Here is a 17,256-nt window from a genome sequence, read left to right on the forward strand (position 1 = left end):
TCCCCATACATGCATTTTATTGGCATTACAATTAACATTTAGTCATTAACTCATTGGCTGCCAGCTATTAGCCTTAACCTGTGGTAGCTACTGCCACGCTGTAAACAATGGGAGTTAGTCACCTTGTTTGTAGAGCTAAATCTATATTCCAGCCATGGATACAATACTATAGTCCATTTGACATCGAGTTTCTTCCAGTGAAGATGCAAAAAAGAGATAATTTTTCCATCCATACGTTCCCGTGTTATACCGTGGTGAATATAAGTATGGTGTTAGAGCGGTCTAGGGTAATTCATGAAATGCTTAGTTATGGCAGTATACGTCGATTCCATTGTAGACGTTCCCGTTTCTTGCCTGAACCCGCTATTGTTCCGGAATCAAATCCACATTATAGGTATTATGTTCCATCATGAATGCATGAAAGAAGGGGGGGGGGGGGGGGGGGGGGGGGGGGGGGTCGTTTCTGATTATTTGATTCGTCAGTAACGGCATTCGCATTGAACACTAAAAATGGTTATCAGCCCGATCAGTATGAAAGCATTGCAGGATCAAGCTAAAATTGACGTCAGATCGCCCTTACCTGTGGCCGGGAGTAATCCAAAAAGAATATTCCAATTGTTGATCACCATCTGGTATATCCAATGTCCATTTGCTCAACGGCATAATTCACCACAACATATGGATCGGAGATATTTGAAGCGCTTCAATGTAACCGGCAGAACCGTTCGTCTTGCCCGACAAGGAAAAATGTAACCCGAGACCTAGGGCTGTCCCACAGAGAAAGATACAAGGGTAGAAAGGGTGCTCGATACCGCCGTCTAGCGTGATGTGGCTGGTATTGCACCTAGGCATTCTCAATGCAATTCCCAATGTTAACCCTGAGTCAGTGGGCCTGTAATGAATAGAAATATCGAATAAAAGAAAACGATCAAATAACGAGTATAGTTGTTGGCGATTGGCGGCCAATAACGAGTATAAGCGTTGTTGGCGGGGAATGAGTTAACAATTTACATTTTAAGAGTTGTCGTATTCACCATTAGCTGTACATCCAGTCCCATCAAAAGAGAACAATCTACTGAGCACAGGAGATAATGAACCAAGTAAAAGTGAAAAAAGGTTAAGTTGTCAAAAGGCAGAACTAAAAAGAGCTATCGTTATAATAATACTCATGGTCAATTTCAACATTATGAATATCTTAGGCAACCCAGGGTGAAAATGATTGTGATTCCACTGCGTTGGTCGTAAAGACTCACCTTGCGGTGTTCATGATCAATCATGACGTTATGTGGCTTCACATCCCTGTGCATGATCCCCATGCTGTGGCAGTAATCCAGCGCCTACAGACAGAGGAGAAAATGCCTCCAGCATCAGCCACTAGAGACAAGGCAGCCTCTCCTCTGGAGTAACCCAATAAAGCCACCAGACAACACAAAAAACATGTCGTCTACAAGATGACACACAAATATGTGGAAGGCTAAACATGGGCCCTGGTATGTGTACCCACTAAATGAAGACACAACAGGAGCCTTTCTCAAAAGAATAAAATCATTGTTGTATCTGAAGACATTAAAGTATTGGGGAGCAGTTTCATACATGTATTCCAAGGACTAGTTCGGTAATCTACAGTCCTTCAGTAGTTTATCCAACAGTTTACAGATGACTGGGACGTTGCTGTGCAGATATATGAAACACAGCACGGACAAACTCACCTTGAGGATCTCGTGCATGTAGAATCGGATGTCATAATCAGTCAGGGTCTGGTAGAGTTGCTGGAGATGCAAACAAATGCATTAGCCTTTCAATGGTTATGTCGTATGCCATTATAAAGACATCAAGGTTGTGATCTAACCCTGGAGGACCCGCTGACTCAATTACAAAGAGCTAATCAAAGATTACAAAGATCATAACCTAGCCCTGGACAACCCCATTTTATCACAATGTGGACCTGGTAACATCATCAGAGGTCTCAATCCTAAATCGTAGTTATACTCATGAAGTCCCGATCCATGGTTACATTCTAAAGGGTAGCAGACCATAAACATGTAGTCAATACATCCGAGTAGTCAATACAATGAGTTCTGAAAGTCTTCCATAAAGCAACTGAAACAATAATTATGAGAACTAGGGGTAGGAGGTTGGTTCCAAAACAGCATGGGCTTGACATTACAAAAGTGTATTGCTTGAAAAGGCAGAGGCTCTTGTCACATTTCTTTTTTAATTCAAAAAACTTTTTGGTAGGGGTGTAACAATACACATATTTAGATTCAATACTTATTTGGATGTCACGATTAAATGTTATTCTTTATGCATTAAAATGTATTCATATAGCCAAGCTATAATTATAGATTATATTATTATTATTATTATATACACTACACCAGTGGTTCTCAACTGGTCTAGCCTCACGACCCAAAATTTGTAACTACTATGATTTATGTTTTTATGGCTAAAAACCCAATGAAATTAAATAATTATGCTTCTTAGCAGACTTCTTAGCTTAACATACCTACGTTTGGGGGAACTAATGGGATAACTGGGGTTGCAACAAAAGTGCAACTAGGGCTAAAAACCCAATGAAATTAAATAATTATGCTTCTTAGCAGACTTCTTAGCTTAACATAACATACCGGTACCTAAGTTTGGGGGAACTAATGGGATAACTGGGGTTGCAACCAAAGTGCAACTAGGGCTAAAAACCCAATGAAATAAAATAATAATAAATAATATACTTCTTAGCAGATTTCTTAGCTTAACATAACAGACCTACGTTTGGGGGAACTATTGGGATAACTGGGGTTGCAACAAAAGTGCAACTAGGGCTAAAACCCCTTCCTCTCCCAAACTTCCTACAATTGTTTTATGTTGCATGATGATCATGAATACATTTATTATGTATTCATGTTTAAATATCAACATTATCTGTCCATCCTCAGTAACACACAGACACACACAGAATGCCCCTCCCCCAGTCCCCCACAGAAAGGTAGACTGCCCCCACCCCTCCTCCTTCCCCTCTCCTCTCACGGTTAGCTGCTTAGCTTAGTTAGCTTAGCTTAGTTCATTTAGATATTTAACGCGACGTGGGCATAAAGGAATGGCGACGATGCAAAGCATGTTAGATGCATTTGACCCGTTGCGGGGAAAAAACTGCACAGACTTATATCTGGTCGCAAAATAGACGCTCTGTAGCGCTGCTGTGCTGTAAACACAATTGTGCCGAGTTTCACAATACTGGGCGCCGGCGGATATGACTCACGGGATTTTCAAAATAAGAGTATCGCAATATGAATCGATCTTTTTACGTTGCATCGATCCTATTTGATTATTGATAATAGATCGATATATCGATCTGGATCGATGTATCGTCCCACCCCTAATATTTTCAGCACTACGTTTGTTTACCAATGATTTTAAGTGTAATTAGTAGGGCTGTACCGAATGCTTCGAAGCTTCGATCATAATGTTGACATTCGAATTCTAAAAACATAAAACAATAAAATGTAATATATATATTTTTTTGTCTATTCAATCTGTTTAAACCAATGGGGGTTTTCTTCACAGTTGCAGTTAAAGATTAGGCTACACTAATATTATAATATTATACTATAAGTCGTCACCATCACTTTCATACCAACCGTGCCCTTATTGGATTATTTATGTTGACAAAACCGATTAGTTATATTCATTAAAGAACGTTGATTTAATAAAAGAAAAATACTAATTTAATCCGATTAATCACTTTATTCAAATTGAGGATTTAGTAAAAAAAAATTGCAAGTAATTTTTTTTTTATAGACATTCAAAGCTTCGTTCGAATACTTCAATCGAAGCTTCGAATGTTAAAAAATGACATTCGGTACAGCCCTAGTAATTAGCTAAATCAGGGTTCCCACGCTTGCCTTGACATTTTTTCCATACTACCTCCTGATTTTCCAGGTACCATATTAAGTGATGATCTATAGGCCCCTGAAGTTTTCCGCCCTCATCCGCGCCCCCCTCCCCTCACACACACAACCCCCTAGGACACCTGACTACTTACTTGATTTAAAAGATGTGCCAGTCAAGTCTACATTGTAAATGCTTAGAGATTATGTCTTATTGATAATATCAATGCATGAAATAATGCAACAAGCTGTAGATGAACAGCAATTTATTGAACTGGAACACATGAGCACTGGGATTGATATATGTTCTCTCTTCCACTCCTCTCCCATCTCATCCTGTCCTCTTCTCTCCACACCTCCCCTCGTGTCCGCTCCTGTCTTCTCAACTCTTCTCCACTGTTCTCCCTTTTCCTCTGTCATCCTCCTCTTCCATCTTCGCGGCCTCTTCTCTTCCTGGCTAACTGGCTCGTTATGAGAGCTAACGTTGGCTAGCTACTGTACCCGGCGCTGGCTAACTGGCTATCGTTATGAGAGCTAACGTTGGTAGCTACTGTACCTGGCGCTGGCTAACTGGCTAGTTATGAGAGCTAACGTTGGCTAGCTACTGTACCTGGCGCTGGCTAACTGGCTCGTTATGAGAGCTAACGTTGGCTAGCTACTGTACCTGGCGCTGGCTAACTGGCTCGTTATGAGAGCTAACATTGGCTAGCTACTGTACCTGGCGCTGGCTAACTGGCTCGTTATGAGAGCTAACGTTGGTAGCTACTGTACCTGGCGCTGGCTAACTGCCTCGTTATGAGAGCTAACGTTGGTAGCTACTGTACCTGGCGCTGGCTAACTGGCTCATTATGAGAGCTAACGTTGGCTAGCTACTGTACCTGGCGCTGGCTAACTGGCTCGTTATGAGAGCTAACGTTGGCTAGCTACTGTACCTGGCGCTGGCTAACTGGCTCGTTATGAGAGCTAACGTTGGCTAGCTAGTTAGCAAGATTGCACTGCTTACTAACTAATGTTGATAAACCCAGGTTTACCACACAGTTAAAACACAGCTACTTACATTTGAGGATAAACTTTCATAAGAAGTTTCACTCAAGTTTCACTGTAGATGCCAAGGCTCCCTTGGCTCACCAAGTTGCCTGCATCAAATTCCAACATCCAATATACCATATAGGATGCCAAGAGCATGCTCTACAACATGGGATCATCCATTTCTATCTACAGTAAAAGCTGTTCAAATGTAAAGGGTTTTTATAAACTCATGTTAATTCTGTGCTCAATAGTTAAATTTTATTACACATCATCCAATAAAATTTTCCAGGACAACTGTTTGTATTTCCATGTAATTGGTCACTTTTGCTCAGTTTCCATGCCTTTCCATACCTGGAAAGTGAAAAAATGAATCCCATGTTTTCAATGTTTTCCAGGTACCGTGGGAACCCTGTAAATATGAGTTTATCTCAGCGCATTGCATTGGAAACCGAATGATTGAGATGCGAGGAAATGACGTCATGAAATCGTTGTAGTCCTAAGAAAGAGGAGACCCAGGGCTTTCGATGGACGTCGAAATTTCATAAAACTACACTAGATAGCCGTGGTTATCGTGATTATATCTCACGGGTCGAACAAACCTAAACATTATTGCCATAAAATACAACGTACCGGTATATTGTTTCATACCTTTCTGTGAACGTCTACAAAAAAATTTGTTTAGCTGCATGTGCATGCAATGGCTTTGTAAAATATATTTACATACCTTTTTAGGGCAATTCCCAATTTTTTTTTGTATCTACTTTTTCCCCCATTTTTCTCCCTTCCCCAATTTCGTATTGTCAAATTCTACCCCTCCCCTGTCTCGAACGTTGTTAGACCATGCCTCCCACTGGTCGGCTGCAATGTGGACCAAGTCTTGCATCACGCGTCCCCTCTGGTACACGAGGAGGCAGCCGTCGCATCTTTTCACCTGCACAGCGCGATCTCTCAGCGGCGAGGGTCTGCGTGGGAGGGACACGCCGCCCCCGTTGCTTCCCGATTCTGCTGCGCAGGCGCACCAACCGACCTGTAGGAGTCGCTGTCCACAAAGTCCGATCCCCCACCCCCTAATACTGCCAATTGTATTAGTATGAACGACCAGCCAAGCTGGTAGCAACGCCGAGAACTGGGCTCGAACCCAGCATCTCCTGCGTTAGTGGCGAGCGCCTTGCCCACTGCGCCACTTAGCCGCCGGGCAATTCCCAAACTTAAAAGACATGGAACTTACTCAAATCATACTTTCAGACTTGTGTAGGCACTGGTATAATGCCTCTCATACATGACCAATATCAACATGAACTGAGACAGCATTGTCCATTTTGACTTGTGGGGAATGTACCAGGACTGTCCTCTACTAAATTCTCAAGTCAACTAATACGATTTGTTGATTTAAAATTTGTAAAGTCTTGATCAACTGAGACCAAACTGCCTGACAGTTGACTAGCAAAGTCTTGGTCAACTGACACCCAATCGGCCATCTAATAGACTAAGAGGGGACAGCCGTATAATGTACCAGACTACCAGTGATTGAGTATAGAACCAGACGATAAATTACATTCTGGCACAAAAGACATAGCATGTCCATCACAGAGTCACATGTGTCCTGGAAGACACTGTTTGATTGAGCAATGTATAAGAAGAACTCTACCATTAGTCCACCCCCAAGAGCAATGAGGTACTTGTTATACCATTAGTCCACCCCCAAGACTAAGAGTAGGGATGCCCCGATCGATCGGCCACCGATCGCTATCGGCCGATACTCAGTATAAATATGCAATCTGTGAATTCCGATAATGAGTCATATTCGCCGATCGCGGAAACCGATCAAGCGAAGGTCTCACTCAAGTTTCTTTAATAGTTGTCATACAGAAGTACAGAATACTTTCATACAAAATGCTTCTTACTGTTACGCTCCAGAGACTGTGCTAGACAAGATAGTATCAAATAACATAGTATAGCATGTAATTTAGAAGTAGAAAATGAGGTCACAGTGTTCAGTATAGACATATGTACAATGTTCGATGCAGAATAGACGTAACTGAGTTACCATATAATATACAATACTATGCAGTGTACTAATGTACAGTACTATATAGTGCAAAGCAGAAATGGGATGAGGTACAATTTAGGTACAATTTACAGTAAGGTGTACGAGTTGTAGTGCAATCCTTCATCAATAAATATAAAGTGTGGGGAGTGGGTGCTACAGTGTGTTTAAAGTGGGTGTGTGCTATAAAGTGTGTGGAGTGGGTGCTACAGTGTGTTTGTTTAAAGTGAGTGTGTGCGTGTGGATGTGTGTGCTATGTGCGTTTGATGGTTGTTGTTGTGTAGTGTTCATTGTTCGTTTAGCAGCCTGATGGCCTGGGGATAGAAGCTTCTTCTGAGTCTTTCTGTGCTCGCCTTGAGACTCCGGTATCGCTTGCCTGACCGCAGCAGTTCAAAGAGGCAGTTGTTCGGGTGACTGGAGTCTTTAATGATTCTCTTAGCCTTGCCCCTGCAACGCTTGTTGTAAATGTTCTGGAGGGTGGGGAGCCCCCCTCCAATTGTGCGTTCGGCTGAACGTGTCACTCTTTGTAGACTGCTTCGTCTTGTGCAGTGCTATTCCCAAACCAGGAGGTGATGTTGCCAGTCAGGATGCTCTCTATTGTACATGAGTAGAAGTTCTTAAGGATCTTCTGACTGACTTGGAACTTCCTTAGGCGCCTGAGGAAGTAGAGGCGTTGTCGTGCCTTCTTCACAACACTGTCAATGTGTGTGGTCCATGTCAAGCTGTTGACTCTCTCAACCGGTGCCCCCTCGATGCTGAGGGGGCTGTAGTCCTTGACCCCCGACCTCCTGAAGTCCACAATCATCTCCTTTGTTTTGCTGACGTTCAGGGAGAGGCTGTTTTCCTGGCACCATCCCGCCAGGACCTTGACCTCTTCCAGGTAGGCCCTCTCGTCGTTGGCAGAGATCAGGCCCACCACCACTGTGTCGTCAGCCAATTTGATGATTGTATTGCTACTCCGCTGAGCCACACAGTCGTGTGTGTACAGGGAGTAGAGGAGGGGACTCAGAACACTGCCCTGGGGGGCCCCTATGTTGAGGGTGATGATGAGGAGGTGCAGTTGCCTGCTCTCACCACCTGGGGTCTGCCGTCAGGAAGTCCAAGACCCACTGGCAGAGGTCATAGTTCAAGCCCAGGTCCCTGAGCTTGGCTATGAGTATGGAGGGGACTATGGTATTGAATGCCGAGCTGTAGTCGATGAATAGCATTCTCACATAGTTCCCCTGCCTCTTGTCCAGGTGTGATGCTGCTGTGTGCAGCACATGGGCTATGGCGTCCTCCGTGGACCTGTTGGGGCGGTCTGTCTGTCTCAGACACACACGACCTGCAAACTGCCGCTGCTCCTCCTCCCTAGCCCCGCTCGCCCCCGTGTAGAGTTTGTAAACACTGAGGACTGAGAGGAGGCTCCCCTGCTCGAGTCTGTAGTACATTCGACCTGAGCTAACGTTAGCTACCTAGCTATCGTTACTGTTTAAACAAAATTACCCAGTCAACTATTCACGTTTAGTAGGCATTGTCTAACGGTATTTAGCCGGCTAGCTACTGATAGCTCCTGATATCAACAAATGATCCAGAAAGTCTAGTAGTCCATGTTCATACCTCCGTTAGCTTGCGTTAGCTGACATTAGTTCTCTGTTCAAAACTAAATGTCCCATTGAACTAAAGTTCTGTCTTAACGTCATCTAGCCGGCTAGCAGTAGCTACAGATAGCTCTTGATATCAATGTCTTATAACATTGATTCAATGCGTATTGGAGCTGAGGGCTTGCTGAATGTGAAATGACCAAAGAACCGTAACGTTACCAATAGGGTCCAGCTGCAGCGCCGGAGAATCCTTTTGAGCTGGAGGCTACTAGAGTACACAGACAGTGGAGCTGTTTGCAGATAGCGAGCATTTTGACTTGTTGCGTGGTGGCGATGTCTCACAGATAATACAAGTACAAGTCTAATTATATAATATATATATTTTATAAAAAAATAAAAATAAAAAATAAATTATATAAAATAATTTTTAATTTCTTTTTAATCAAAAACAATCGGTATCGGATCGGTATCGGCCGATATGGCTCACGACGATCTGTGATCGGTATCGGTGGCAAAAAACGTGATCGGGGCATCCCTAACTAAGAGCAATGAGGTGCTTGGAGCTTACCTTGAAGTCTGTATTGTTGACATGCTCAAAGACCAGGGCAGGGGTTCTGGACTGAAGAGAAGGAAAAGAGGTTTGTATTGTAAATCTAGTAGTTGACTTCAAACAGAGTTCCTACACATTTCTCTTAATGAAAATCCATGACCAATTCTATGACTGTAGGAACCCTGGGCAATAAAAGCTACATTTTATCATAGTGAGCTAACACACTAACGCAAATGTTCTAACTATCTAGCTGTGTACTTACAGACACACATTTCCAAATCCCAAGTGAAATGGACAAGCTTGCACAGGTGGAGAGATCATTGTGCTATTGATACAGTAATGTTATTATTTGACAATATCAACAATGGAAGAAACGATTAGATCCTTGAAATGTGGTCTCTCTACTCTAGTCAAAATCAAGTGAGCTATTCATGGGCATATTGACACGTGTGATGCTGCTGCTCGTCTCACTCACCACAGGGTCCTTGACTATATCAATGAGGGAGATTACGTTGGGGCCGCCACGAAGGTTCTCCAGAATCTTGATCTCACGCTTGATTTTCTTTTTCTTCACCGGCTATTGTGGGAAAAAAAGAGACAATTAGTCAGATGAGTCTGATGGCAGAAAGTCTCTCTACACTCCCAACTAGGCCTGCCGCGATAAGCAATAAATCGATTAATTGCCGCGATAATTAAAATGAATGCAATGATTTTGACGGGCGCGATTAATTGCTATTTGCGCGTTTGTTTTAATGAGGCGGACCCAGTGCCCCTTGTCAGTCACTGTCCGTGTTGGGAGGCGGGCCGCTGGCTTTACTACAGAGCACAGCACAGGAGCTCCGTGGGGCTAGCGTTACCCCTCATTGTGTCTATTCTACTAGCATTAACGTTACTCATACAAACAGAGTAAACACAGTTTTCAATCAATCAATCAATAACAACATTAACGAGACCCTCGTTGTGTCTATTCTGCTAACGCTAACGTTACCTCTCATTGTGTCTATTCTACAAGCGTTAACGTTAGCTAGGCTGTCTATGCTAACGTTAACGTTAGCATTAGGCTAACAAGCTGTAACGTTACCAGTCGCGTCTATTTGCTAACGTTAGCATTAGGTAATAACCGGTTTAAAATGGATGGTGATTACCTCACGTTGTGTCTATTCTACTAGCATTAACGTTACTCATACAAACAATCAATAGCGAGTTATATTGATCACGCTATGTACGATAGCCATGCTAAAACGCTAGCACAACATTAGCACCTAACCTAACAACAAGCCTTAACAAGTCAGCGATCTTTTTGCGAGACTAAACTCTCCGCTCGGTGGCAAATTGTGTTGATGTCGGTTTTGTTTAATCAATAAATGAGGCAGAATACACAGTGACTGTATCCTTTGTTTATTGCACTTGTGCCTGCTGCAAACATAATGATTATGAAATCCTAGAGACGCGTCTCTATTCTGACCAATCAGTGGTCTGCAGTGTTTCACGTGACTTTTCTGGTACCCAAAGTACCTGATAATCACAACAATACTTCCGGTCCGGTCGGTGGGCTTCAAAATAAAAGTCTAAAACACAGGAAAAGACGGAGCGGTGGGCTTCAAAATAAAAGTTTTGGGAAATAAATTTCTCAAAAAAAAATTCTCTAACCGGTCGCAATAATATCGCTTATCGCGATATTTTCGGGGGCAATTAATCGCCCAGCAAAATGTGTTATCGTGGCAGGCCTACTCCCAACTCAATTAGACTAGGCTTGTTCCCGTCACCTCTGAAGTGTCATTAGCAGGATTTCAACAGCAAGGCTGTAGTGCATGCCAGGGTCTTTCCAGTGGCTTAACACTTTCAGTGCCGTTCACGGATAAACACGTTTCTGATGCCCGACTGTTGAGTGCCAATCACTGATTAACCCGTTTCTGGATCGTTATTTCTTTTATTCGCTATTTCCATTGATAATTCATCGGGCAGCCTGTGCAGGCTGTCCTGAATGGGTCCGAGATCGCAAACGTCCAATACCGCCGCCTAACGCCTTGCGGCCGCTCTTGCACATACTTGGATTCTCTGGCTCAGCCTGTATGTTGATCTAACAAATCCAGTCCGGGTTTTCCTACTCGGGCAGTAGCACCGTTCATAACACAGATTGGGGAGAATCAAGCACCGTGGATAGGCTTGGGCGGTATGACGGTATTACGATATACCGGGGTATTTAGAAATACCGACTGTATTGAAAACCGTCCGTCACCGTCAAAATCACAGATGCGCTTCAGCTTCTATTACAGTGAAACGGAGTTGAGTGTAGTGCACACACGGAGTGTAGTGCACACACGCGCCAGCAGAGGGCGAGGGGCGTGTCGCAGCCAATCAGGGAAAACGCGGAAGCACTCGGCAGCACTCTTCGGCTCCAATTAAAGAATAGGCGTCTAGTGGAGCGAGTGGGTCACAACGGTGTTCACGTTTTACGGTAATGTTGCGACAGTGCTGTGAAAATACCGTAAAGCGTTGTGACGAGAGTTGGTGTGTGTTGTTGTGGAGTGGTGCACTGGTGGAGCAAGCAAATAATCCGTCTCTTATTATGTGAACTAAAGAGTACAAGGTTTACACAACAGCCCCCACCCGCCTTTTTATTGTATTTGTATCGTCCTGTACTATCCGCTGTCAGCTTTTTATCTCTCTCTGTGAGCTACTGAGCTTGATTAGCTAGCGTTAGCTCACGCTAACTAGCGTTAGCTCTGCGGCTAATCTTAGATTACCCTGAACTAAATCAATGACTAGGTTATAAAGCATTAGAGTAGTTTTCACTGCACATAGAAGTAGCCAAACAACGGGAGCATTTCGGGAGCATATGACCAAAACTCATGCAATTTCGAGCCCTTAACGAATCAAATAGTCTGCCAAGGCTAGATGCTAACGCAGTAACGCTAACGGTGCGGGCTTCTGACTACCAATCTGAGAGCGGACGATGATTTGTTTACGAGTTTATGAGTATACTCGATGTATCGCGGCTTGTTCTACGTGAGATGTAGTAAATTACTATATCGTGAACATCGAGTATATGTTGTCACGTCGCGGCTGATATGAAACTTGCTTTAGTGCAGAGCGTTCCTCTCATTTCATTATAGACAGACCAGCGCGGACCTTAAATGACATGCAATTGTAATTTCATTACACAGACCAGCGCGGACCTTCAATGACATGCAATGGGCTAACGTTAGCTGCTAAATTAAACCATAATAGGCTAAACTAACTAGCGTTAGCTCTTAGCTGCTAGCGTCAGCTCAAAGCGGACTCCACGACACTAGTTCCATTCGTGGGAAAAGGGGGTGGGTTATATTGACGACGCTTGACAGAGGTTTAAAGATAACTTCATATTTATTGGTTATTTGTTTCTTGCATCCAGTTTCAATCTCCGTGTGTTCCTTCCTGTGTTTACATTAGAGTGTGACATCATCGCCTACAGCAGCTTATACGCTCAAAACGCAAACGCGTTCTCTCTCTCTGTGTAAACAGCTGCGTATGTTCTCTCTCTCTCTCTCATATTATCGCATCTTCATGGTTTAATAATGGAAACATATTTTGCAGGGACTTATTATAATCATCATATTGGCGTGACTGTATGCATCAAAGGGTTAAATCAAGCATTTTTAAGTGCTTTAGAGGAAATGTCAAAATATGGCCAAAAATTTCACGATAACATTTAGCGGCCATATCGCCCAGCCCTAGTATAATGTTCATAAAGTTTAAAAAATGCATGGTAAAGACATGCTGAGCGATAGTGCAATACAGTGTTAAGCTACGGATGAGGCACTGGGTCTTATGTACACTACTATACAGGGCTCTACAGTGCGACCAAATTGCTCGCATATGCCCATAAAAATATGTGTGTTGTGCGAACCGTAAAAATCAATTACGCGCACGGTGTGCGAGTACAGATTACAGCCGCTCTCGTCTTTTTTTTCTCCGCCGCGAGAATCGTTAAAAAACTACACGTCCCACATTGCACTCAAGCCAACGGTGCAATCACAGTAGAGTGACGTGACTGGTTTCATGAGAAAGAAAGCAAATGACCAATCGGAAGCTCTCATTTGGCTTGTTTACTTCCTGAAACGCCACCATTGCGATATGCGAGTTTCCCGAGACATGTAACTTCTAGTCTTACCAATAGCAATATATTTTAGAACACCTAGATTTAGCGATAACAATGGTAATATAACGTTAATGCAACTAAACGAATGCCTTGCTTTGTTAATCATAACGTTGATGCAGTAGCGTATGCCCTTTGTGTTGACTGTAACAGACATGATAACAACATAACACTGTATACACATTCAAATTGTGATAATCAATTCTAACATTTTCAAATCGATGCAGTTGAATTTTCCCCTTAGGATCGATGCATTGTTACACCCCTACACCAAAGTAACTGGCCCACTGTGTATGTGTGTACAGCTAACTTAGCTAGCGTTATGAACAGCAGAGGTGGGCAATAGGGTCCAGCTGCAGCGCCGGACGGCCGGAGTGCAAGCGGTGTGACGTAATTGGCAGACTCGACTGTCAATCAATGGTCTACCTGACACGCAAACTCATAAACAATGTTTCTGTACTGGAGGTGTACAGTATTTCAATAGGCAACCTTGAAAGGATTATTTCTCTAGAAGAGCAACACAGCCAAAACATAGGCATTGTATGCATAAAAGGGGCAAAAGCTAAAGTTAAGTGACTGTTACTTTGTAGCAGTAGTTTGATTTGATAGTTTATTTGATAGGGACAGCACGTTAATGAACATCAAGTACAAAATACAAAATGTAAACATGCAGGGTTGTAGCAAGAGCTAATTTACACACATGCACGCACAGTACAAATATACATTTATTTTTGAAAAAAAAAACTTTTACTTGAAATATTTTCACTGTGCTCCTAAATATTTTTGGGTGCTCCTAAATTTCTTTGTGTGGTCCTAACTTTTTTCATTTAGGAGCACCTGTGCCCCTAGTGAAAAAGGTTAGCTTAGAGCTCTGCTATACTATATACAGTTATACTATATATCCTAATGCTATCTTGCTATATCCATCTATTACTATACAAGAACCACTCCCGTTCTTTTTTTTCTTCTTAAAGTGACCTTTCCATTGTGTAAAGTGACCGTTGAGTGTGAGCGTGTGCAGCATGTGTGTGTGTGCGTGCGTGCTAAAGTGACTGTTAGTGTGTGAGCGTATACAGTATGTGTTTGTGCTCATGTGTGCTTGTGTGTGGAGAGTTCAGTGTTCAAGACTGATGGCCTGGGGGAAGAAGCTGAGCCGAAGTCTCTCTGTCCTAGTTACTGGTGTGCGCAGGCGTTTGCCTGACCGCAGCAGCTTAAACAGGGGTGGTGGGGGTCTTTCATTATTCTGCAGGCTCTGGATTTGCATAGCATAACCATAACCCCCCCCCCCACCCTTTCATGCATGCATGATGAAACATAATACAGATAATCTAGCGTTGATTTCAGATCGATTGTCGATCCAAGCGAGGAATGGCACGCTTCCTAGTGAAATGCAATAAAACTCTGTTTAGCAGCGTTTCCTGGGATTACACAGAATTACTCTAAAACTATACTCATATTCACCACGGTATAAAACGGGAATGTATTGATGAAATAATTATCAGTTTCTTGCATGTTGACCGGAAGAAACTCAATGACAATCGACTATATTATTAGATCCATAGCTATAATATAGAATATAGTTTTAGCACTGCAAACATCGGCATGTACCCCCGTTCATTACAGCGCTGGCACACACGGCCATACGCCCACAGCGACCTCTGGCGCCCAATGTGTTAACACATCCAACGCCAACGAGTTAACTCGTTTTTATGATCGTTATTTCCTTTATTCGCTATTGGCATTCATAATTCATCCAGGAAGGCTCCGGGAGCCTGCTGGACCCTGTCTGATATTTCAACGCCTCAATACCGCCGCCTGGTGGATTTCAGGCGAGTTGCACTCCACTCTAAACCGGATGTGGCGCTCTGTGAACTCGGGGAAAATCCTCCGGCAGAGCTATCTTGTTATGTTGATCAAGACAAACACTCGAGTGCATTTGATCGCTTTCGAGATGCAAGAATCAATATGCTTTTGGAGTTTATTGCGTCATACAAACGGAAAATGGATCTAGCAGATCGACATCAAATAATTGGATTTTTTTTTCTCCCAACGCATCGGCCACAGGTAAGAGTAATCCAACGTTAATTCCAACTCGATTGTCCATTTATTTCATTGCAATCCATCTGCTCAACGTATGATGTCGTACTAAGGAAAGCCATTACAGACAATCAAGGAATCATAAACGACCCCCCCGCCCTTTCCTTCACACATGATGGAGCATAATGTATACCGAGCATATGCATTTGAATTTTTTTATATAGCGTGTATAGGAACGAAACGCCAATCGATTATGTATAATATGCATTTGGGCCTATAACTCGCGTTCTAGGAATTACTGCTCTACAGTCTAAAAACTAGGGCCGTCTTAAATGCTTCGAAGCTTCGAACGTTCGATTCGATGGCACAAGCTTCGAACATTAAAAAAAAATCAAAAAAATCAAAAAAATCAAAAATAATTTTTTTTTAATTTTTTTTTTTTTACTTCGATTTGTGTGTGTGTGTAGGTCTGTGTGTGTGTGTGTGTGTGTGTGTGTGTGTGTGTGTGTGTGTGTGTGTGTGTGTGTGTGTGTGTGTGTGTGTGTGTGTGAACTACCCATCCCAGTTAGGACAGCCGAAACCCGTCCAATCTTTCGCCGTCGACTAAAGACTCACTTCTTCAACCATTATCTGAAATGATAAAAAAAAAAAAAAAATCTAACCGTGACTAACCTTACTGTCATGCACTTGTCCTAATAAACTAACCTACACTGTAACACGCAACACTTTGATGAACATTGTTACTCAGCTGATAGAGTTGTACCCTTCTTGCTGTCTTGTCGTACAGAACTTGTAAGTCGCTTTGGATAAAAGCGTCAGCTAAATGACTAAATGTAAGTGTGTGTGTGTGTGTGTGTGTGTGTGTGTGTGTGTGTGTGTGGGCGCGCCTTGTAGAATTCCACACATAAGAAAGAAAGATACTGGGATGAATAAACAAAATAGGAAATAAAATGTAGAAATGCATGCAATACATAAATAAATATGAATCTCCATATATGAAATATAACATTTAGATAAGGTGCTACTGAGATGTTTTGGTGAGTTCTTTGTTTTTTTGTGGAAGTTGCCCTTCTTAAAAATGCATGAACATTCACTGATAATTGGTCTGTAGTGGAGTCTACAAGGTCTACATTGCCGGACCATGTAGAATCCGGACCTTGTAGACTGACATAATTCTGTGCATAGTTTAGTCTACACAGGCCATATTTCAAATAATCAAAATCTTACTTCATTCATCTTAAACATTCTTGATTTGGGGGATTGGTAGTTCCCATGAAATCTGAAGTTGTTCAAACGACAACAGCGATCCACCTTGAATTAAATCACACAGCCGAGTGAAACCTTGTTGGATGCGTCAGTCACGAAAGGGGCTACTTAATTAATTAATCCAACCCACTTTATTTATAGAGCACATTTAAAAACAACAACGTTTACGAAAGTGCTGTACAAGTCCCACAACATAAGATTTTTTTTCGAAGCTTTGAATTAAAATCGAAGCTCGGCCCCGAAGCTTCGATTGCCAAAAAAAGCTTCGAAGGTCAGCCCTACTAAAAACACTTATATTCATGACGGTACTAACACGACAATGTATGAATGGAAAAATATAACGTTCCCACATCTGGAACGATAAGATTAGATACTAAAGGGGATCTGAAATAAAGAAATAAATACCCGATGTTGAATGGGCCATAGTAATGTCGATATAGCTATAATATTTAAAAAGTTATAGCCCTGCAAAGAAGGTGATCAACTCCATAGGCTTACAGCACTGGCAGAGAGTGGTATAAGATGGGCAAACTGCGTGGCACAGAATGTGTTAAGGGGTGCATAGAACACGTTGATTTGAAATTCTGAGACTAGGGATGGAACGGTTACCAGTTTTAATGACAACCAGGGAAAAATGCACTGACCGTTAGTAATACCGTTCAAATTGTAATTATCATAAAAAAATCACGTTTGATTACCACGCTTTGAAAAACTCACTGTAA

At 42.5% G+C, this 17,256-nt stretch overlaps 1 protein-coding gene across 2 annotated transcripts in view; it reads right to left on the reverse strand.

Annotated features, from left to right (window-relative positions):
• LOC311230459 (casein kinase II subunit alpha) overlaps positions 1 to 17,256 on the reverse strand; it is a 38,519-nt gene that overhangs the window by 11,910 nt on the left and 9,353 nt on the right. For both annotated transcript variants that reach the window (XM_084316747.1, XM_084316748.1), the window contains exons 4-7: positions 9,569 to 9,670; positions 9,112 to 9,162; positions 1,710 to 1,769; positions 1,254 to 1,337 (exon numbers count right to left, since the gene is read on the reverse strand). In XM_084316747.1, coding sequence (XP_084172873.1) covers positions 1,254 to 1,337; positions 1,710 to 1,769; positions 9,112 to 9,162; positions 9,569 to 9,670 — 297 coding nt within the window. The remainder of the gene's footprint in view (positions 1 to 1,253; positions 1,338 to 1,709; positions 1,770 to 9,111; positions 9,163 to 9,568; positions 9,671 to 17,256) is intronic.

Source organism: Notolepis coatsorum (genome assembly GCF_963971535.1).
Source record: "Notolepis coatsorum genome assembly, chromosome: 6".
In the NCBI taxonomy this organism is placed as follows: Eukaryota; Metazoa; Chordata; class Actinopteri; order Aulopiformes; family Paralepididae; genus Notolepis; species Notolepis coatsorum.